Below are 23,020 nucleotides of genomic sequence, written 5' to 3'. Positions count from 1 at the left end.
AAAGAAATCTGCCTCGAAGAGCGTCATTGGAAACCATCTCCTGAAGAATCAAGTTTTTACTGATGATACAACAGAATGTCAGCGCGAGGAAGGCACATCCCATACTGTTATCTACACCCCAGATATTGAAGAAAACCATCATCCAAACCAGATAATTATTGATTGTATGGCACTTTCATACCCAGGCCCTCATGCGTTCCTGCTTGTAATTGAGGAAGGACAGGTAATACAAGATGAGGTTGAAAAGCAAGTTAAATGGTTAGTGAAAACCATTGATAGATCAATCAACAATAACTTAACACTTGTGTTACCAAGCAGTCACAACCCCAAAGTGATAGACATGCCCAAATTAAAAATCTGCACAGCTAATGATCTGGACAAACACTTGGCAGACTTAAAAGTCCAGTTAAGTATAGCTACGACAGGTACTCTGAGGACATTGTGGAACACAGAAGCAAAACTTTGAGGGGTAAAAGAAAGGCTCTGGATGACAGGTAAAACCAAACTACATAAATGTAACTGCATTTAAAATGTCTCTGTTCTAAAGTTGTCAAGACTAGTAAAGATGTGATTTGTCATGACTGCATACCTTAGTTCCAGAAAGAATCACAAACTTGCAGACAGAGGGTTAGAAGATGGCGCTTCCAGATCTAACAATCACACTGAAATATATGGTAAGCCCTTGAGGGGAGTTTTCATAATACCAGGGTTTGGGGGATTCCATAAAAAAATCGAATTAAATTCCCTCTCTTCAATTCCAATTTTAAGTAAATAAAAATAGGTGGATTAAACATTACGGCTTTGGATTTATTCTATAACATTATTTCTGTTTACTGTCTGTCTTGATTGTCCCTCATCAGGTGGAAGTCCCCGCAATTCAAGCAATACGTTGGACATCGTGCTCCTGGGACAGACAGGATCTGGAAAGAGTGCTAGTGGAAACACAATCCTTGGAACCAAATGTTTTGCATCATGTGCAAGCGCTTCACCAGTTACTAGAGACTGTCAGGTCACAGAGAGTCATATGTGTGGGAGGCAAGTGAGGGTCATTGATACCCCTGACTTCTTTGATGAAGCTATTGACCTTTCAGTTAGAAATGAACAGATTGAGAAATGCAGACAACTCTGTCAGTCTGGTTCTTGCGTGTACTTATTGGCCATTCAGGTTGGCCGATTCACAGATGGTGAACGAGATATATTACATAAATTACAAAATGTTTTTGGCTATGACATCATTGAGAAAATGATTGTCCTCTTCACTCGTGGAGAGGATCTAAAGGACAGCATAGAAGAATTCCTCACAGCTGCAGAATTCCATCTCAAAGATATGGTTCAGCACTGTGCGGGCACATACCATGTGTTCAGAAACAAAGACCACAATGAACAGCAGGTTAAAGAGCTGATGGAGAAGATCAGATGCATTTCTGGGCCATGAGGGGGGGGGGAAACAATCCATATTGCAAAAGTTGTTTTTGTTCATGTTGTCAAAGATTAATTAAGTGTCCCCAATTATTATTTTAGGGCACATGATTAGTGTGAGCAATAGCTCTAAAATGTAATTGATAATAAATGTGATGTCTTCAACTTTAGCTATTGAACGTTTGAGTGCATTTGTTCTATATTTAGTTTTGCAGTACATTGCCACTGCTGATATTTAGATGCATGCTTAGTATAATTATTTTTTAGTTCTTCTAAATGTTGACTTTAATTGCATGTTTAAAACATAATCAGAAACTTTGTTTTTGGTGGAAGATAATATTGTGCAATTCATGTTTAATTAATTTAACCAATTTGTCACAAGAAGAAGCTCAATTTCTTATAGAAGGAAATTAAAATGAAATTGTAAATCAAGTGTTCATGTCAGTACAAAGTGAAACTGTCTGGAAATCACTGCCCAGAAGTGTGTGAAGGAAACATGCAAATAATATTTCACTTAATCATACTAATAAAGTGTTTTATTGCAATATTTTCACACATTTGAGCCTTGATTATTTACTGTTATACAGTAAATGCTCAGCCAATATTTTCTATATGAAAATTAAGTGCAGGATGGTAACTTAAAAGGGCAGAGAAAGCTAAGCTTGAAAGTATTCATCAATGGAGAACTAAGGATTCAGTGTAGCAGGTAGCTAGCTCATTATCTCGGAGGTAAAGGTGAGCCAGATTGCGGTGTTTGCCTTTAGTGCTTGATAAGGAAGCGCAACAACAGGGCTGTAGACAGCTATATGCTTTATGTTTGGGATCTGATTAGATCTTCCACTGAGTCCTGAATAGCCCCCCAATACCACCTCTACCTGTTGATTGACTGTCACACTGAAGCATTGAGGAGTCTTCATTGCCATCACGATACACAGATCAAATGTTTTTGCTATGTCATCCATCAAACACAGTTTTGACTTGAAGTACAACTATTGACTTTTACTAGTAGATTGGTAAAGATAATTAACATAGCAGGTTATGAAAAGGGTTAGCGAACATTGTCCCATATGCATCTTGAACATGGAAATATGTATTTTCCTCTTCAGAGGACAAATATATGTTTTGCTTTTATATAGCTTTTCTGCTACATATACATAGTGGTGAGAAAAAGTATGAATTCTTTGGATTAATCTGGATTTCTGCTTGAATTGGTCATACGATTTGATATGATCTTCAGCTAAGTCACAACAATAGACAAATGCAGTCTGCATAAACTAGTAACACACAAACTACAAGTTTTCATGTCTTTTTTGAACACACCGTATAAACATTTACCATGCAGGGTGGGAAAAGTATGTAAACACTTGGATTTAATAACTGGTTGACGCACCTTTGGCAGCAATAACCTCAACCAAACATTTTCTGTAGTTGCGGATCAGACCTGCACCATGGTTAGGAGGAATTTTGGACGAAACTGTTTCAATTCATCAATATTCTTGAGATATCTGGTGTGAACCGTTCTCTTGAGGTCATGCCACAGGATCTCAATCAGACTGAGATCAGGACTCTGACTGGGCCACTCCAGAAGGTGTATTTTATTCTGTTGAAGCCATTCTGTTCTGTGTTTGGGGTCATTGTCCTGTTGCATCACTCAACTTCTATTGACCTTCAATTGGCAGACAGATAGCCTTACATTCTCCTGTAAAAAGTTTTGATAAACTTGCAAATTATATTTTCCGTCAATGATAGCAAGCTGTCCAGGCCGTGATGCAGAAAAGCAGACCCAAACCATGATGCTCCCTCCACCGTACTTTACAGTTGGGATGAGGTTTTGATGTTGGTGTGCTGTGCCTTTTTTTCTCCACACATAGTGTTGCATGTTCCTTTCAAACAACTCAACTTCAGTTTAATCTGTCAACAGAATATTTTGCCAGTAGCGCTGTGGAACATCCAGGTGCTCTTTTGCGAACTTCAGATGTGCAGCAATATTTTTTTTTGGACAGCAGTGGCTTCTTCTGTGGTGTCCTCCCATGAACACCATTCTTGTTTAGTGTTTTACGTGTCGTAGACTGGTCAACAGAGATGTTAGCATGCTCCAGAGATACTCTGAATGATCGGCTATGAAAAGCCAACTGACATTTTACTCCTGAGGTGCTGACCTGTTGCACCCTCGACAACCACTGTGATTATTATTTGACCATGCTGGTCATTTATGAACATTTGAACATCTTGGCCATGTTCTGTTATAATCTCCAACCGGCACAGCCAGAAGAGGACTGGTCACCCCTCATAGCTTGGTTCCTCTCTAGATTTCTTCCTAGGTTTTGGCCTTTCTAGGGAGTTTTTCCTAGCCACCGTGCTTCTACACCTGCATTGCTTGCTGTTTGGGGTTTTAGGTTGGGTTTCTGTACAGCACTTTGAGATATCAGCTGATGTATGAAGGGCTATATAAATAAATTTGATTTGATTTGATGTCTCAAGGCTTAAAAACTTTTGAACCTATTTCTTCCCTTTCATCTACACTGATGGATTTAACAAGTTACATCAATAAGGGATCATAGCTTTCACCTGGTCAGTCTGTCAAAGAGAGAGCAGGTGTTCATAATGTTTTGTACACTCAGTGTATATACTTCATTTCATTAAAACTAAGACAATTAAAAAGTACTGACTGTATTTGTCAACACAACCTGTAGTAATATAAAAACCCAAACTACACTGACCTGACAACCTGTAGTAATATAAAAACCCAAACTACACTGACCTGACAACCTGTAGTGATATAAACCCCAAACTACACTGACCTGACAACCTGTAGTAATATAAACCCCAAACTACACTGACCTGACAACCTGTAGTAATATAAACCCCAAACTAACTGACCTGACAACCTGACCCCAAACTGACCTGACAACCTGTAGTAATATAAACCCCAAACTACACTGACCTGACAACCTGTAGTAATATAAACCCCAAACTACACTGACCTGACAACCTGTAGTAATATAAACCCCAAACTACACTGACCTGACAACCTGTAGTAATATAAAACCCCAAACTACACTGACCTGACAACCTGTAAAAAACATTTCAGTCTGAGCCAAGTGCATGGAAGTGAGTAAATATGCTTCTTTCTAGAACTCCAGAGAAAGTAGAGAGATGTCAATAACCTTTATTGTCACTTTGCCTAATGTTTGGCCCAGGCATGAGTTCAGAGGGTTTGTCTGATTGATAGAATGCAGTTTAGAATACAATATCCTCAGTGTCAGTCTGTTACTGCTTTCTTGTCAGCTCCTTTTTTTTACATGACAATGAATGACAAGGGGATGTTCTCAATTGCATATTCCTCGAGTCCTTGTCTCCTTCTCAAAAACCATTGAAGGAGAAGGTCAGAGGGAAGAGAAGGAGACGGGGAGAGTGGGTGCGAGGAGTATGCAATTGAGAATGCAACTCTTCCAGTTTACATGTGAAGTTTAGAATGTGTTTTTTGGTGGGAAATTATTATTCTTGGTAAAAAAAACACTCCAGGTCATGAATGTCTAAAACTAGATAGAAGGGATGTAGAAATTATAATGGATCTATAGATTTTAAAATATCTGCACTTTTTCTGGCCCAGAAATTGATTTGGACAAACAAATCAATCCCCAAAAAATCTGTTTGGCCCTCAAGCAGAAAAGTTTGCCCATGACTGCTTTAGAACACATTCTACAGTTCAGAATGGATATCTGTGACTTTAGAACACATTCTAGAGTTTAGAATGGATCTCTGTGACTTCTTTTAGAGAACACATTCTAGAGTTTAGAATGGATCTCTGTGACTTTAGAACACATTCTAGAGTTTAAAATGGAAATCTGTGACTTTAGAACACATTCTAGAGTTTAAAATGGAAATTCTGTTTAGACTTTTTAGAACACATTCTAGCATTTAGAATGTATTTCTGTGCATTTAGATGTATTTCTGTGGATCCTGTTCCATCTGAGACTTGGCCTTCTTCTTGAGCAGCAGGATGTGTTCAGAAAACTCCCTCACAGCCCCCAGGCCTGCAGCACTGTGGCAGGAGTATTTAGCAGCGTTGATCGCCACCACTGGGGCGTCCCGGGGTACTGCACTCAGCCCAGCCAGGATCAGACAGTCAACATCTGGTGCATCATTACCTGTAGGAGGGAGAGATGGAGGGATGAAATGGAGGTGTGAGATTCATTTGTATTTTATTTTAAATCTATTTAAGTGTCCATACAGTGGTTATGGAAGTATTTTAAGAATGATCTTGGACTACAGGAAAAGGCGGGCCAAACAGGCCCCCATTAAGAAGATTTAGCATGGGTCCCCAGATCCTCAAAAAGTTCTACAGCTGCACCATCGAGAGCATCGTGACCGGTTAATCACCGCCTGGTATGGCACCTGCTCGGCATCTGAACGTAAAGTGCTACAGAGGGTAGTGCATACGGCCCAGTACATCACTGGGCCCAAGCTTCCTGCCATCCAGGACCTATATACTAGAGGAAAGAGGAAAGGCCAAAAAATTGTCAATGACTCCAGTTACCCAAGTCATAGACTGTTCTCTCTGCTACCGCACTGCAAGCGGTACCAGAGCGCCAAGTCTAGGACCAAAGGCTCCTTAACAGCTTCCACCCCAAAGCAATAAGACTGCTGAACAATTCATCTATTTACATTGACACCCCAAACAACATCAATACTGATACAGGGAACACACAGGGAAGTAGACAGAAATAGGGAAGGCAATCAACAAATGAAAGGAGTCCAGGTGAGTCCAATGATGCGCTGCTGCGCATGATGGTGACCGGTGATGAAGTGCAGGTGTGTGTAACAATGGTGACAGGTGTGCTTAATGAAGGCAGTCTGGCGCCCGAGAGGGAGAGCGGGAGCAGGCAAGTTATTTAATCAGTGAAGAACTTACAATCACTTCCTGGCAAGAGATAATGCAGGGATGAGAGGAGATAGATGGAGAGAGATGAAGGGTTGAGAAGAGAGAGAAATTACCACTGTAGCCAGGTTTTGTTTCACAAGTGTCATTTCGCAATGAATTTGTCTACTTTCAACTTTTTTTTTTTGATAACCTGATTGGACTACATTTTATTTAGGAGGAATAGGCCTGAGTTCTAGAGACCTACAGAGCTGCGTTGTGTGGATGTCACACTTCTCAGTAACAGAGGGGGGGGGTCTGGCGACGGGTGGGGGACAGTACTTATCGAAGGTAAATCTGAACCACTTTCAGTTCAACTCTTTTATGCCTGAATGTACGCAAAAATTAAGAGAATTCAATGTTTAGACTTAATGCATCATAAAAATATTGATATTGCATTTATCCAGGAATCTCATTTGCGAGTAGGGAATATTCATCGCTTACAGGACAAGGTGTATAACGTTGCTGCTTCGACTAGTGGAGCCTCTAAGTCCAAAGGCGTTGTTATTTTGATTAAAAGGAATATAACTTTAGTTATCGAAGAGACTAGCGAGGATACTTCAGGCCGCTTAGCTTCCATGTACACGTCTATGGCAAGAAAGTAGCATTTGTGTCCATCTCTGCACCCACTGTTTTTGAGGACAGCTTTTCCGCTGGGCTTACCAATATATTGTTATCACTTTCAGAGTATGAATTGGTCATAGGGGCAGATATGAATGCAGCTTTCGATCTCAACCTTGATAGATCCACACATTAGTGTGGATGACTAAAGCATCATTTGTGTTGAATGGAATGACGGAACATCTCAGTATCTCTGTGTGGCGAGTTCAGAATCCGGGCATCAAAGATTATACCTGTTCTTCTGCATATCACAAATCATACTCTAGAATTGATTGTATTCTATTCTCACACACTCTAAGTATGTGCGTCATGCTAATATAAATATTGCCTGCGATGCTTTCAGATCATGATCCCCTGGTTACCCAAGTGGATGTGAGCTTTAAGGTAAATAAAACAAAACATTGGCGTTTTAATACGACCCTTCTTCAAAACGTATTGTTTTTGGCTAAATTTCCATTTGCATTCTTAGCAAAAAACAAGGACTCTAGAAGACCCCAGGTTTACATGGATGGCTACTACAGGGTTTATCACAGACTTTACATCTTATGCTTCTGACCTCAATAAAGCCAGGAATCATAGAATCAAGTTATTGGAGGAAAAATGTCAATAATTTCAACAAAACCTGAAAAGGAAATACTCAAATAATGTCAGCAATGATTTGAGGGTGGTTAAACTGGAACTGAATGGTTTATTAAGGAGGAGAGCTGAGTTCATGCATAGAGTGAGGCAGAACTATCATTTTAATGGGAGCAAACCAAGCAGGCTTCTAGCCTTAAAATTCAAACAAAGTGAATCTATTCAATCCCTGTTTTTAAAGGCTTACTCTCTGATCCACAGGAAAGTAATGCAACATTTCAGTCTTTTTACCAGGAGTTATATACATATTCTATCCAGGTTGAACCAGACAAATGCAGTTTTTAGATCATCTTGATTTGCTCGTATTGGAGGAGAAGCCATCTGTGGATCTGGGCCGAACCATCTCATTAGAGGAACTGGAGTCAGCACTGAAAGGTGCTAAAAAGGGGAAATCACCTGGCCCGGATGGCATTCCCCTTGAACTGTTACTATAAATCACCTGTCCCGAATGGCATTCCCCCTGAACTGTTACTATAAATTACCTGTCCCGGATGGCATTCCCCCTGAACTGTTACTATAAATTACCTGTCCCGGATGGCATTCCACCTGAGCTGTTCCTACAAATCACCTGTCCCGGATGGCATTCCACCTGAGCTGTTACTACAAATCACCTGTCCCGGATGGCATTCCACCTGAGCTGTTACTACAAATCACCTGTCCCACCTGGATGGCATTCCACCTGAGCTGTTACTACAAATGTCCTGGATGGCATTCCCCTGAGCTGTTACTACCCGTCATGGATGGCATTCCCCTGAGCTGTTACTACAAATCACCTGTCCTGGATGGCATTCCCCCTGAGCTGTTACTACAAAGCACCTGTCCCGGGTGGCATTCCCCCTGAGCTGTAACTACAAATCACCTGTCCCGGATGGCATTCCCCTGAGCTGTTACTACAAAACACCTGTCCCGGATGGCATTCCACCTGAGCTGTTACTACAAACACCTGTCCCGGATGGCATTCCACCTGAGCTGTTACTACAAATTACCTGTCCCGGATGGCATTCCACCTGAGCTGTTACTACAAATCACCTGTCCCGGATGGCATTCCACCTGAGCTGTTACAACAAATCACCTTTTCCGGATGGCATTCCACCTGAGCTGTTACTACAAACACCTGGCCCGGATGGCATTCCACCTGAGCTGTTACTACAAACACCTGGCCCGGATGGCATTCCACCTGAGCTGTTACTACAAAACACCTGTCCCGGATGGCATTCCACCTGAGCTGTTACTACAAATCACCTGTCCCGGATGGCATTCCACCTGAGCTGTAACTACAAACACCTGTCCTGGATGGCATTCCACCTGAGCTGTTACTACAAATCACCTGGCCCGGATGGCATTCCACCTGAGCTGTTACTACAAATCACCTGGCCCGGATGGCATTCCAACTGAACTGTTACTACATTTTGGGGGAATTTTAGGACCAGTATTATTGGAGTAAATTCATTAGGCCATCAACAGGTTTTTTTTTCATGAGTATATTAACTCTGCATTAATCTCTCTACTGCCAAGGAAAGGGAACGATCACACAGACTGTGCAAATTATCGTCCGATATATTTATTTAATTCGGACCAAAAATTGTATTGAAAAGTATTAAAAGTATTTGGATAAGTTGATTCACATGGACAAGTCAGGTTTTGTGAAAGGTCTCCTTGCAGCTGACAATGTCAGACGATGAATGCATGTAATACATGAAGCACAACAGCTGGACACGCCGTGTGCTGTGCTGTCTCTAGATGCTGAGAAGGCGTTGACAGGCTTGATTGGCAGTACTTGTGGGCTGTTTTGGAGAAATTTGGTTTGGGAAAGAATTTTATTGATATGGTTTGTGTGTTATATACTAACACTGTTGCTATGGTTTCTACTAATGGCGTACACTCAAGTCCATTCCCTATTTTTCAGGGATGTAGACAAGGAGATGTCCTATCCCCAACGTTATTCATTTAGTCGCTAGAGCCTTTAGCCCAACATCTAAGGCAGACTGTAGTGGGGCTTCTCCTATACTGATTACATCCTCCTCTCATACCATATCACTATATGCAGACGATATTCTCTATCAAAAATTCAATCTCCTCTTTAATTATCCACATTTGAAAAATTCAAATTGCTGTCCGGATATAAAATAAATTGGACAAAATCAGCATTAATGTCACTGAATGAAGCGGCCAAAAAAGAAGGAAGGAATGAAGGAAGGAAGTTGAACGGGATTTAACAGTTTGGGAGAAGTTACCAGTGTCGCTTCCATAAAGATGAATGTGTTTCTACGTATTAGTTTCCTGAGCATGATGATCCCACTCCCTCCACCTGTAGGCTATTGGGGAAGGATTGATAAACGTATACGTAAATACCTTTGGAATGGAAAACATCCAAAGATTGGGTTTGAGGTGTAACAATGAAAGAAGTGTCATGGTGGACTTGCATTACCAAATGTTTGTATTTACCACCAGTCTTTCCAGTTACGCCCACTTAGATCATGGTTTGATCAGTCTACATCAGTCTTTCCAGTTACACCCACTTAGATCATGGTTTGATCAGTCTACATCAGTCTTTCCAGTTACACCCACTTAGATCATGGTTTGATCAGTCTACATCAGTCTTTCCAGTTACACCCACTTAGATCATGGTTTGATCAGTCTACATCAGTCTTTCCAGTTACACCCACTTAGATCATGGTTTGATCAGTCTACATCAGTCTTTCCAGTTACACCCACTTAGATCATGGTTTGATCAGTCTACATCAGTCTTTCCAGTTACACCCACTTAGATCATGGTTTGATCAGTCTACATCAGTCTTTCCAGTTACACCCACTTAGATCATGGTTTGATCAGTCTACATCAGTCTTTCCAGTTACACCCACTTAGATCATGGTTTGATCAGTCTACATCAGTCTTTCCAGTTACACCCACTTAGATCATGGTTTGATCAGTCTACATCAGTCTTTCCAGTTACACCCACTTAGATCATGGTTTGATCAGTCTACATCAGTCTTTCCAGTTACACCCACTTAGATCATGGTTTGATCAGTCTACATCAGTCTTTCCAGTTACACCCACTTAGATCATGGTTTGATCAGTCTACATCAGTCTTTCCAGTTACACCCACTTAGATCATGGTTTGATCAGTCTACATCAGTCTTTCCAGTTACACCCACTTAGATCATGGTTTGATCTCTGTCTATATCTCTTTCCAGTTATTTTGGTCCCACTTTCTAGATCATGGTTTTAGAAGTCTACATCAGTCTTTCCAGTTACACCCACTTAGATCATGGTTTGATCAGTCTACATCAGTCTTTCCAGTTACACCCACTTAGATCATGGTTTGCCCAGTCATCACTCCAAGTCTTTCCAGTTACACCCATTAACTAGAAGTCAGGTTTGATCAGTCTACATCAGTCTTTCCAGTTACACCCACTTTGATCATGGTTTGACAAGTCAGTCTACATCAGTCTACCTGCCAGTTACCCCAATAGATCATGGTTTGATCAGTCTGCATCAGTCTCTTGGAGAACTATTGAGGAAGAACTTGTTTCACCTACTAGATTGCAAGATGAGTTATTCTCTGGTATATCTAATAAGAAATGCATATTGTATTTTGGTCCGATCATTTCTAATACAATAGAGAATTTTAGGAAGGTTGAGATGGGCGTAGATGGTAACTGGAAATGGCATCTCCTATGGCATAACAAGGCTATTACCTCCGGTAATAAACCGTTGGAGTCTAGAGCCTGGTCTGCAAAACTTAATGATGGTGTTGGAGTTGTGCCTGGCACTACTACCGCAAGGCACTACTAGTGTGTACAGCCCAGTACATCACTGGGGCCAAGCTTCCTGCCATCCAGGACCTCTATTTTTTATTTTACCTTTATTTAAAATAGGCAAGTTCAGTTAATTACAAACTAATTAGTAATAGTGAACTATTTGTTAGTAGCAGTTGTAGCAAGTATTAGTAGTAGATTTTGAAATTGTTAAATGAAAAGCTCAGGAGTTTGATCTTGCAACCTTTCAGTTACAGTCCAGATCCCTGTCGTCCATCATGGCTGTGACCTCACCCTGGATGTCCTTGCCCAGCTGCCTGACCTCACAGCCTGTCCTCTGGGATAGATTGTCAGCCAGGGCCTTGGTCACAGGGTCCTCACCGGACGAGATCAGGATCACCTGGAGGAGACAGAAAAAAACAAATGTCTATGCTCTGCGTTTTGTATGGGAGCTCTGTTTTGTATGGGTGCTCTGTGTGTTGAATATAAGCTCTGTTTTGTATGGGTGCTCTGTGTGTTGAATATAAGCTCTGTTTTGTATGGGTGCTCTGTGTGTTGAATATAAGCTCTGTTTTGTATGGGTGCTCTGTGTGTTGAATATCAGCTCTGTTTTGTATGAAAGCTCAGTTTTTTTTTTTGGAAGCTCAGTTTTTTTTTTTTATGGAAGCTCAGTTTTTTTTATGGAAGCTCAGTTTTTTTTATGGAAGCTCAGTTTTTTTATGGAAGCTCAGTTTTTTTATGGAAGCTCAGTTTTTTTATGGAAGCTCAGTTTTTTTATGGAAGCTCTGTTCTATGTATTGTACAGACTGAGTGTAAGGAGGAAATATCAGTTCATATTCAGTATAGAGTGATTAACACAATGTTTAACATACAGTATTTAGAGTTCTGTAATACAAATCATTCCCAGGTTGATGGTCACTAGACTTGATAGTGAATGTTATGGATTATTGTCTTATCTGTTGATAGTGATTGACACCAGACTGGATGTACAAGGTCTGAGGACACACTGATTATTCACTGTTGTATTGTATTGACATTGTGTGTGAACTCGGTTGATTCTGTAGCAGCTGGACAAGTCACTGCCTTTTGTTTTGTCTTCCTACAAGCCTCTGGGCTGGTGTTTATCTGGTGCTGTCTGATTAGGATATAAAGGGTCTGTCTCCAAGAGGCTGGTGTTTATCTGGTGCTGTCTGATTAGGATATAAAGGACCTGTCTCCAAGAGGCTGGTGTTTATCTGGTGCTGTCTGATTAGGATATAAAGGGCCTGTCTCCAAGAGGCTGGTGTTTATCTGGTGCTGTCTGATTAGGATATAAAGGGTCTGTCTCCAAGAGGCTGGTGTTTATCTGGTGCTGTCTGATTAGGATATAAAGGGTCTGTCTCAAGAGGCTGGTGTTTATCTGGTGCTGTCTGAGGATTAAAGGGCCTGTCTCCAAGAGGCTGGTGTTTATCTGGTGCTGTCTGATTAGGATATAAGGGCCTATGGTGTTTATCTGGTGCTGTCTGATTAGGATATAAAGGGCTGTCTCCAAGAGGCTGGTGTTTATCTGGTGCTGTCTGATTAGGATATAAAGGGCCTGTCTCCAAGAGGCTGGTGTTTATCTGGTGCTGTCTGATTAGGATATAAAGGGCCTGTCTCCAAGAGGCTGGTGTTTATCTGGTGCTGTCTGATTAGGATATAAAGGGCCTGTCTCCTGGTGTTTATCTGGTGCTGTCTGAGAGGCTGGTGTTTATCTGGTGCTGTCTGATTAGGATATAAAGGGCCTGTCTCCAAGAGGCTGGTGTTTATCTGGTGCTGTCTGATTAGGATATAAAGGGCCTGTCTCCAAGAGGCTGGTGTTTATCTGGCTGGTGTTTATCTGGTGCTGTCTGATTAGGATAAAGGGCCTGTCTCCAAGAGGCTGGTGTTTATCTGTGCTGTCTGATTAGGATATAAAGGGCCTGTCTCCAAGAGGCTGGTGTTTATCTGGTGCTGTCTGATTAGGATATAAAGGGTCTGTCTCCAAGAGGCTGGTTGCAACTTGTAATCTGGTGCTGTCTGAAATATAAAGGGCCTGTCTCCAAGAGGCTGGTGTTTATCTTTGTCTGATTGATATAAAGGGTCTGTCTCCCTGTTGCAACTTTTAAACCAGAATGATTTTTGTTGACTGCTGGGAAATTCATATTACAACATAGACATTACAACATAGACAATACAACATAGACAATACAACCTAGACATTACAACATAGACAATACATTAATTTGTGGTAGCAGTCGTTGTAAAAAATAAAGTAACACCTGTCTGTCACTGTTTGATCTTTTAAAACACAATGAATGAATCACCTGTATTCATCACATTATCTTTGCATCTCCACTCCCTCTCTCTGCAGTGTGTGTGTTCTATATGTACAGTATCTGTACCTCCACTCCCTCTCTCTGCAGTGTGTGTGTTCTGTATGTACAGTATCTGTACCTCCACTCCCTCTCTCTGCAGTGTGTGTGTTCTATATGTACAGTATCTGTACCTCCACTCCCTCTCTCTGCAGTGTGTGTGTTCTATATGTACAGTATCTGTACCTCCACTCCCTCTCTCTGCAGTGTGTGTGTTCTATATGTACAGTATCTGTACCTCCACTCCCTCTCTCTGCAGTGTGTGTGTGTGTGTTCTATATGTTCTGTATGTACAGTATCTGTACCTCCACTCCCTCTCTCTGCAGTGTGTTCTGTATGTACAGTATCTGTACCTCCACTCCCTCTCTCTGCAGTGTGTGTGTTCTATATGTACAGTATCTGTACCTCCACTCCCTCTCTCTGCAGTGTGTGTGTTTCTATATGTACAGTATCTGTACCTCCACTCCCTCTCTCTGCAGTGTGTGTGTTCTATATGTACAGTATCTGTACCTCCACCCCTCTCTCTGCAGTGTGTGTGTTCTATATGTACAGTATCTGTACCTCCACCCCCTCTCTCTGCAGTGTGTGTGTTCTATATGTTTTGTATCTGTACCTCCACCCCCTCTCTCTGCAGTGTGTGTGTTCTATATGTTCTGTATCTGTACCTCCACCCCCTCTCTCTGCAGTGTGTGTGTTCTATATGTACAGTATCTGTAACCTGTACACCCCTCTCTCTGCAGTGTGTGTGTTCTATATGTACAGTATCTGTACCTCCACTCCTCTCTCTCTGCAGTGTGTGTGTTCTATATGTACAGTATCTGTACCTCCACTCCCTCTCTCTGCAGTGTGTGTATATGTTCTATATGTAGCATTATCTGTACCTCCACAGTGTCTGTTCAGTGTGTGTGTTCTATATGTTTTGTATCTGTACCTCCACCCCTCTCTGCAGTGTGTGTTCTATATGTACAGTATCTGTACCTCCACCCCCTCTCTCTGCAGTGTGTGTGTTCTATATCTGTACCTCCACCCCCTCTCTCTGCAGCATGCGGATACCCATAGTATCTCTGGTGTTGACTGAGACCATCTCCTCTCCAGAGACAGAGATGAGGACGCGGCCGTCAGTCAGACAGCCGGAGACGTTACACAGCAGCAGACGCACCACCTCAGGCTTGTCCAGGCCAAAGTAACCAAACCTGGACAGGAACAACACACACAGGGAAATACATTTGGACAACCACTCCTCTGTGTTACAGCATTGTTCATTGTGTTGCTTTACCACAAAATCTAATTATATTTAAAGTGCATTCAAATAAACACTTTCAGAGAGAGAGACAGAGACAGACAGACAGACAGACAGACAGACAGAGACAGAGACAGAGACAGAGAGAGAGAGAGACAGACAGGGAGAGACAGAGACAGACCGAGAGAGAGACAGAGACAGACAGGGAGACAGAGGTAGATCGGAGTGAATGACTTGAACAGAGAGTGAACTTGAAATTGTAGGTCATTGATTTCAGACTACCTCAGTACTCTCTGTTCTGCCACGGGCCAGTCGATATCCACATCAATATCCACACTGTACTCTGGCAGCATCTCATAGTAAGCCCACTTCCCCCCCTGAGAAAGACAACAACACAAAGTGTATTTCTATTAGCATTCAAAACACCAGTTAACAATAGAATATCTAGTAGTATCACAGATCAGTCCATCTCTCGGCTCACATCCACTGAATGAATAAACGTTATTGATCCCCTGAGGGGAATAGGGTTCACCACCAGCAACAGACATACACATCAGGGCCTGTATTCATAAAGCATCTCAGAGTAGGGCTGCTGATCTAGGATCAGGTCCTCCCTGTCCATATAGACGTATTCATAATGATTGAAAAAAGAAAACTGATCCTAGACCAGCACTCCTATCCTGAAATGCTTTGTGACTATGGGCCCTGATGGGGTATAGTGCCAGTTACCTGCAGGCCTCTCTCTATCGTCGCTCTGGTATAAATGTAGAAAGATCCGTTCTCACACAGCTCTCCATCCCAGTCCTGTCTCCGGGGCCTGTTACACGGGTCTAAATTCAGAGGCTGGGTGGCTAAACTACCTGAACAGGAGAGAGAACACATAGTCAATGTTATAGGTTTTAACTAGAAACTAGACTACTTCCTGGTCAGGAGAAAAACTCATTTGTCTAAACACCCCTCATCTCTCTATTGTGATACACAGTGATTAGTGGTGGATGGAGTTACTTCAATGTAATGTGCTTGTGAAAGATACTATATTTACAGTTGAAGTCAGAAGTTTACATACACCTCAGCCAAATACATTTAAACTCAGTTTTTCACAATTCCTGACATTTAATCCTAGTAAAAATTTACTGTTTTAGGTCAGTTAGGATCACCACTTTATTTTAAGAATGTGAAATGTCAGAATAATAGAGATAATTATTTATTTCAGCTTTAATTTCTTTCATCACATTCCCAGTGGGTCAGAAGTTTACATACACTCAATTAGTATTTGGTAGCATTGCCTTTTCAATGGTTTAACTTGGGTCAAACGTTTTGGGTAGCCTTCCACAAGCTTCCCACAATAAGTTGGGTGAATTTTGGCCCATTCCTCCTGACAGAGCTGGTGTAACTGAGTCAGGTTTGTAGGCCTCCTCGCTCACACAAGCTTTTTCAGTTCTGCCCACAAATTTTCTATATGATTGAGGTCAGGGCTTTGTGGCTTTGTGGTGGCCACTCCAATACCTTGACTTTGTTGTCCTTAAGCCATTTTGCCACAACTTTGGAAGTATGCTTGGGGTCATTGTCCATTTGGAAGACCCATTTATGACCAAGCTTTAACTGACTGATGTCTTGAGATATTGCTTCAATATATTCACATAATTTTCCTCCCTCATGATGCCATCTATTTTGTTAAGTGCACCAGTCCCTCCTGCAGCAAAGCACCCCTCACAACATGATGCTGCCACCCCCGTGATTCACGGTTGGGATGGTGTTCTTCGGCTTGCAAGCCTCCCCTTTTTCCTCCAAACATAATGATGGTCATTATGGCCAAACAGTTCTATTTTTGTTTCATCAGACCGGAGGACATTTCTCCAAAAAATACAAGCTTTGTCCCCATGTGCAGTTGCAAACCATAGTCTGGCTTTTGGCGGTTTTGGAGCAGTGGCTTCCTCCTTGCTGAGCGGCCTTTCAGGTTATGGCGATATAGGACTCGTTTTACTGTGAATATAGATACTTTTGTACCTGTTTCCTCCAGCATCTTCACAAGGTCCTTTGCTGTTGTTCTGGGATTGATTTGTACTTTTCGCACCATAGTATGTTCATCTCTAGGAGACAGAACGCGTCTCCTTCCTGAGCGGTATGACAGCTGGGTGGTCCCATGGTGTTTATACTTGTGTACTATTGTTTGTACAGATGAACGTGGTAACTTCAGGCATTTTGGAAATTGCTCCCAAGGATGAACCAGACTTGTGGAGGTCTACAACTTCTTTTCTGGGGTCTTGGCTGAATTCTTTAGATTTCCCCATGATGTCAAGCAAAGAGGCACTAGTTTGAAGGAAGGCCTTGAAATACATCCACAGGTACACCTCCAATTGACTCAAATGATTTCAATTAGCCTATCAGAAGCTTCTAAAGCCATGACATCATTTTCTGGAGTTTTACAAGTTCTTTAAAGGCACAGTCAACTTAGTGTATGTAAACTTCTGACCCAGTGGAATTGTGATTGAATTATAAGTGAAATAATCTCTCTGTGTGTAAACAATTGTTGGAAAAATTACTTGCCAAAACCGACTTGCCAAAACTATAGTTTATTAACAAGAAATTTGTGGAGTGGTTGAAAAACAAGTTTTAATGACTCCAACCTAAGTGTGTGTAAACTTCCGACTTCAACTGTACATATGTCACGGCCGTCGAAAGAAGTGAACCAAAGTGCAGCGTGGAGCGCGTACATTTTCCTTTTTATTTAAAATGACAACCAACAAAACAACTGTGAAGCTTACAGGGCTACGATGCCTCTAACAAAGTTAACTACCCACACTGAAAGGAGGGAAAAAGGGCTACCTAAGTATCATTCCCAATCAGAGACAACAATAGACAGCTGTCCCTGATTGAGAACCATACCTGGCCAAAACATAGAAAACAAAACATAGAATACACACCCCACGTCACACCCTGACCTAACCAAATAGAGAAATAAAACGGCTCTCTAAGGTCAGGGCGTGACAACATGTTAGTCATTTAGCAGACGCTCTTATAAACACAATCCATTATCATTGAGCATTAGCATCTTACATCAAGATATGATGGGTAGGTGTTTTCAAACACACAATATCTAGGGCACTAGAGTTTTTCCTGGCTCTGGTCACATGGTCAGGACAAACTCCTGACCCTAAAGTGAGGGACAGTTTTTCCTCAGGCACAGTGTAGTGGAAAATGTTATGTGCTGTACACATTGTGTTCTTTCTCAAGGTTGGCATGTTCTGTAAACTGTCTGACAATGAGAATTGTTGTTTTGTGTTATTAAGTTGCGATGTGCTTATGGTTTGTTCACAGGGTGTGAGTTAAGCAGAAGAGGACCTAGATACAAGATAACCTCCCTCACTCTCCCACCCTGATACTCATTCCTTGTATCTGTGTCTGCTTAGTCATGCTGAGGAGACTTGTTTGTGCCGCGGTATAAAGGACAAGTGAAGGGACTGACCCTTCAGATCTCCTGACAGACCTGAACATTAAGTTTGTTGGAACCTCTCCAGTTAACTGATAATAAGTGTAAGGTCCTAAACATAACACATGGCTGTCCTGTACCTCCTTTCTTCACCTCCTGACAGACCTGAACATTAAGTTTGTTGGAACCTCTCCAGTTAACTGATAATAAGTGTAAGGTCCTAAACATAACACATGGCTGTCCTGTACCTCCTTTCTTCACCTCCTGACAGACCTGAACATTAAGTTTGTTGGAACCTCTCCAGTTAACTGATAATAAGTGTAAGGTCCTAAACATAACACATGGCTGTCCTGTACCTCCTTTCTTCACCTCCTGCCAGCGGAAGTGGTGTCGTCGGACCACGGAGAAGACGGACGTGAAGCCCTGCTTGGTGATCATCTCCAGGGCCTCCTTCAGGTGGAAGGGGTGCAGGCAGGGAGACGTGGCCTGGATGTGACAGATCACCTCCACCTCTGGAGGAGGACAACACAACAGATATTTGATTTATCCATTATTTAATCAGGTAGCCACATATGATATGACACATGAATACATCTACATGGTTACTGTTGACATCTGTATCCATGGAGTAGGTCCCACTTCATTTGGATAGCACCCTATTCATGGGTTGTCTATAGCCGCTCTCACACAATCAACAATCTACCACCTGAAACTCTTAATACCAGACGTGCTTCTACATCTGCATTGCTTAGTCTTTTGGGTTTTAGGCTGGGTTTCTGGATAAGCACTTTGTGACTTCTGCTGACTAAAAAGGGCTTTATAAAGAAATGTGATTGATTGATTGATTGATATGCAACACTTTCCTAGGGTTGGGATTAGGGTTATGGTATTAGAAATTGAATTAAAAGAAAACAGCATGTGAGCATTATCATGTGAGCAACTGTGCAGGGGGCACAATAACTGTCACTGATTGGCTGGAGAGGGGTGAGTCAGACCACACACCTGGTTTCCCAGACTGGTGTTCTCAGGTTCTGATTAAAAAGCAGGAAGGAAAAACAGCAGCAGGCTCTGCGGCCCTGAAGGTCGTATGTTTCAAGTGTCTCGGAGTTGGAGTGCTGATTTAGCTCATAGATCACAACAAATAAGACTACATGGACAGGGGGGACCTGATCCCAGATCAGTATTCCTATTCTGAGATGCTTGATACATGCCGTCCCAGAGCCTTAGCCAAGCTAGCTTGATTCCTCATGCCTCCCTCCTTGGCTCCTACTCAAAAGACATTGGAGCAGAAGATCTGAGGTTCCTCCACTCAGATCTCCTCCTCTACTGCATTTTGAGAAGGAGGCAAGGAGAGAGGACATGAGGAATCAAGGAAATACACTTGACATTCACCCCCTACCTGGGTTTAATCGGGCGAATTCCTGGATGGTGTCAAGAGAGCTGGAGGAGTCTTTGGACACCTCTGGGCTCCTGCGGTGAACCTGAGCTCCCCATGCCTTGGCTACCTTCTCAATGTCATCATGGTCAGTTGATACCCACACACTGGGAGAAAGAACGGAACAAGTTGATTCCTCAGGCTTTGTAACAAGTAGGCTACGTCAGTGCAATCCAGTCTTGTGTGGCCAAGCCCAAACCAGGGAGTTCATTCAGAGACAGTACACTAACTTTCAGACAAACAAAATAAGAATCTGACATGGGTATACATATTTATACAACAAACAGTTACTAATGTATAGTTATGACCAGGAGTTAAAGTAGATGTCATTTCTTCTCAGTATGGAACCTCCTATGTGTGAACTTGCGTGTACTAAAACAATGCATGGGCCTAACAGGACCGGTTCTGGACGTTCTGCTGCCCTAGGCAAGACAAAAACAATGGTCACTATCCCCTAAACTAGAATAGTGTAATGCAGGGGTTGGCAATAGGTTTGGCCTTAGGCCAGTTTTTTTCTCAGCTAATAGTTGTAGAACAGAACATTATAGAGGTCCCATTCATGATTAAACTACAAATTAAACAAATTTTAACACATCTGGTTACTAGGCTATATAATGTCAAAAACATATCCTAATATTTTCAATCTGATTACACTGCTAAAATCACTAATGTCTCTATTAAATTATTTTGTTATTTTCCTTTGTGCCTTGTTTGGGGTAAAACAGCTTGCAATCAAGACAAAATGTGACTCAGAAAAACTTTCAAAAGAAAGGTGGAAATGCAAATAGAAGTGTCAGGGAAGAATGGACAGAGGAATAGGTTTTCTTACCATATTTCTCCTACATCAAACCAGAGTGTAATGTTTGCAACGAAACGGTTACTGTTTGCAAATCATTAAATATTAGACATTATGAATCTAAGCATGGTAGTTTCAAAAGTTACCTTTCCACCCAGACAGAGGCTCGACTAAGTAGAAAAATGTAATCTTTAACTGCTGGCTTCTCATCCGTTGCTTAACTCAACAACATAATTGCTTCCCTAAAAGCTGCTGGGTTTAAACATCCACTATTTTCAGGAAGTGAAAAGCTCAATTAATAGGAAGAGAATAGCCAAGTATCATTGTTATGGGGCAGAATAATGTGAGGTGTTATGTTTTGTTGGATGTGCGTCTTGGTCAGTTTAGCTTCGGGAAATGCCGCCCTGGTCAAAACACCGCTCTAGGTGTGCCGGTGTTGTACCGAAAATCTCCCCTCTGACAGAATTCTCCCCCTGCTTGCTAGTTGAGATTTTTGCTCTTCACCCCGTTTTCAATTTAGCCTACATTTAACTGATTTTAGTAGCAGAAATCATTTTTGTCTGCAGTTTATTTTGTATTAGTCTATAAATAAATATCTTTGTCAAAATTCGTCATCTCTCCCATGTCTTATTCGACTAGTATATTTTCAAGTGTAAGGATAATAATTCAGCCATAGTTGTTCTGAAATGTTTATTGCTTGTCAACATTTTACTCCCTCTATGATTAATATAACACACATACATTCATTATTAATTTCAAATCAAATCAAATTTTATTTGTCACATACACATGGTTAGCAGATGTTAATGCGAGTGTACCACAGAAATGCTTGTTCTTCTAGTTCCGACAATGCAGTAATAACGAACAAGTAATCTAACTAACAATACCAAAATAGTACTGTCTTATACATAGTGTAAGGGGATAAAGAATATGTACATAAGGATATACGAAGTAAGTATATTAGTAATTTCAGTTGCCTATCCTGATGTGAAGTGTATTCTATAGAAAGTATTTGACTCTGATGTGTACCACAGAAAGTATTTGACTCCAGCCACAAAAGTAAGGACATTAGAAGGGTGGGGGGATCCTGACAGGGGGGAGATTTTCGGCACAACACCAGCCGTGGGTCCTAATCATATAGGGCTACTTAGAATCCCTATTAATTCAATAACATCTCTGTGGGCCTAGTCATAAAGATTTGTCATTTGACTTTTAAAATGTATTACCTTTTATTGTGGCATAAACACAACCAGTCATGATGTTTTCATCTGATTGTCAAACAATCATATTCAAAGGGCTCCTTTACAAGGCTACCTGCGCACCTTCATCCACCCGCAACATATTTCCAACCTCCAAACAGTGGTGAATGGAAAGAGAGACATCTGTTACACAAAACATCAACAAGTGTATTGACATTTGGCAAGCCTTACTGTACTTTCTCCCCTGGTTATGACAGATGCATCATAAACAGCACCGACTATCACTAATAAACAATAATAACGTGCATTTGGTGCAGCTAACTAACGTTACTATTAACAAAGGCGTCAGAGCAAGTCCATATACCGTAGCTAGATTAGAAATACATTTGTCCAAAATGTTAACTGAATTAACGTTACCTGTCAAACTGTTTGGAGTCCACTGCAGCTCTCAGAACCCATCCGATGAGGGGGACACCGGCGAGCATTTTAATATTCTTCAGGGGGATCCCCTTACTGCCTCCCCTCGCCAGGATCAGGGCTGCGATGTGTCTCTTCTCACCGCTGTCTTTAATAACCTTTGCTTTTCTGTCTCTCACATCTTCGATGCCCGATAGCGTACGTTTGTTTGCAGCAGCCATTGAAAGGATCAGTAGCCGGGTGGGCAGACAATAGTCTTGTAGCGGTAGCGATGGATAGCAGTCGTCTGAAGTATCTAGCACCTTGCTTTCTAACTCACTGTAACTAGCTAGCTACGTACTTAGTTTACATGACCTACTACGGTTTAAACTGTGTGAAGGAAATCCTACAAATGTTACATGTGCACAGTAAAAAAGAGGCGTAGACCTGCTAGCTTTACTCGGAGGTAATTTCAACAACGATTCATATTGATGCCATAGTAACAATTTCAGTTGAACTATTTACTGAATTTACTCTGGTAACGGGTTAACTGGCAAAGTCAAGGAAACGATGAGCGCGCTTCAATGAGGGGATTCGATTATCTGATCCGGGTATCCCGGGTCGGAGGAGTTTTAGCGGGTAAAACGTGATTGCATTCATTTTGGAACCGGGCTACCTCCCGGGCGTGAGCCAGGTTCAAATGCCGTGTTCATGTGCCAGTCGGAACTATGAAACTCTGAAATGTCCGAATGGCAAAATGGTTGAACGTGGCAGGTGTATAACTACAACCAGATAG

The 23,020-nt window shown here is 41.7% G+C and overlaps 1 protein-coding gene and 1 long non-coding RNA gene across 2 annotated transcripts; one reads left to right on the top strand and one right to left on the bottom strand.

The window, feature by feature from the left end:
- The first annotated feature begins 6 nt into the window (after window positions 1-6).
- Window positions 7-1,969, top strand: LOC121845311. Its single transcript, XR_006082514.1, has 3 exons — window positions 7-494; window positions 595-674; window positions 861-1,969. It is a non-coding gene; the product is annotated as an uncharacterized LOC121845311 (long non-coding RNA).
- A 3,392-nt stretch (window positions 1,970-5,361) lies between these two features.
- LOC112241039 (N-acylneuraminate cytidylyltransferase-like) lies at window positions 5,362-22,783 on the bottom strand. Its single transcript, XM_042316410.1, has 8 exons — window positions 22,246-22,783; window positions 19,798-19,940; window positions 18,755-18,910; window positions 15,698-15,828; window positions 15,251-15,345; window positions 14,750-14,921; window positions 11,612-11,756; window positions 5,362-5,600 (listed from the first exon to the last, which is right to left on the bottom strand). Exons 1-8 carry the CDS (start codon window positions 22,464-22,466, stop codon window positions 5,362-5,364), a joined length of 1,302 nt encoding a protein of 433 aa, XP_042172344.1. The 5' UTR covers window positions 22,467-22,783.
- Between the last annotated feature and the right edge of the window lie 237 nt (window positions 22,784-23,020).

Source organism: Oncorhynchus tshawytscha, unplaced genomic scaffold (genome assembly GCF_018296145.1).
Source record: "Oncorhynchus tshawytscha isolate Ot180627B unplaced genomic scaffold, Otsh_v2.0 Un_contig_3217_pilon_pilon, whole genome shotgun sequence".
In the NCBI taxonomy this organism is placed as follows: Eukaryota; Metazoa; Chordata; class Actinopteri; order Salmoniformes; family Salmonidae; genus Oncorhynchus; species Oncorhynchus tshawytscha.
This window is presented reverse-complemented; position numbering and strand designations above follow the sequence as displayed.

Bases quoted from the DNA above. Each gene is read 5' to 3' on its own strand.
- LOC112241039 (XM_042316410.1), bottom strand. From the start codon at position 22,466: ATGGCTGCTGCAAACAAACGTACGCTATCGGGCATCGAAGATGTGAGA. The intron at 15,829-18,754 runs GTACAGGACAGC...TCTCCTGTTCAG, and splicing joins GCAGGAGGTGAAGAAAGGAG to GTAGTTTAGCCACCCAGCCT. The intron at 5,601-11,611 runs GTAACTGAAAGG...TCTCACACCTCC, and splicing joins GGACGACAGGGATCTGGACT to ATTTCATCCCTCCATCTCTC.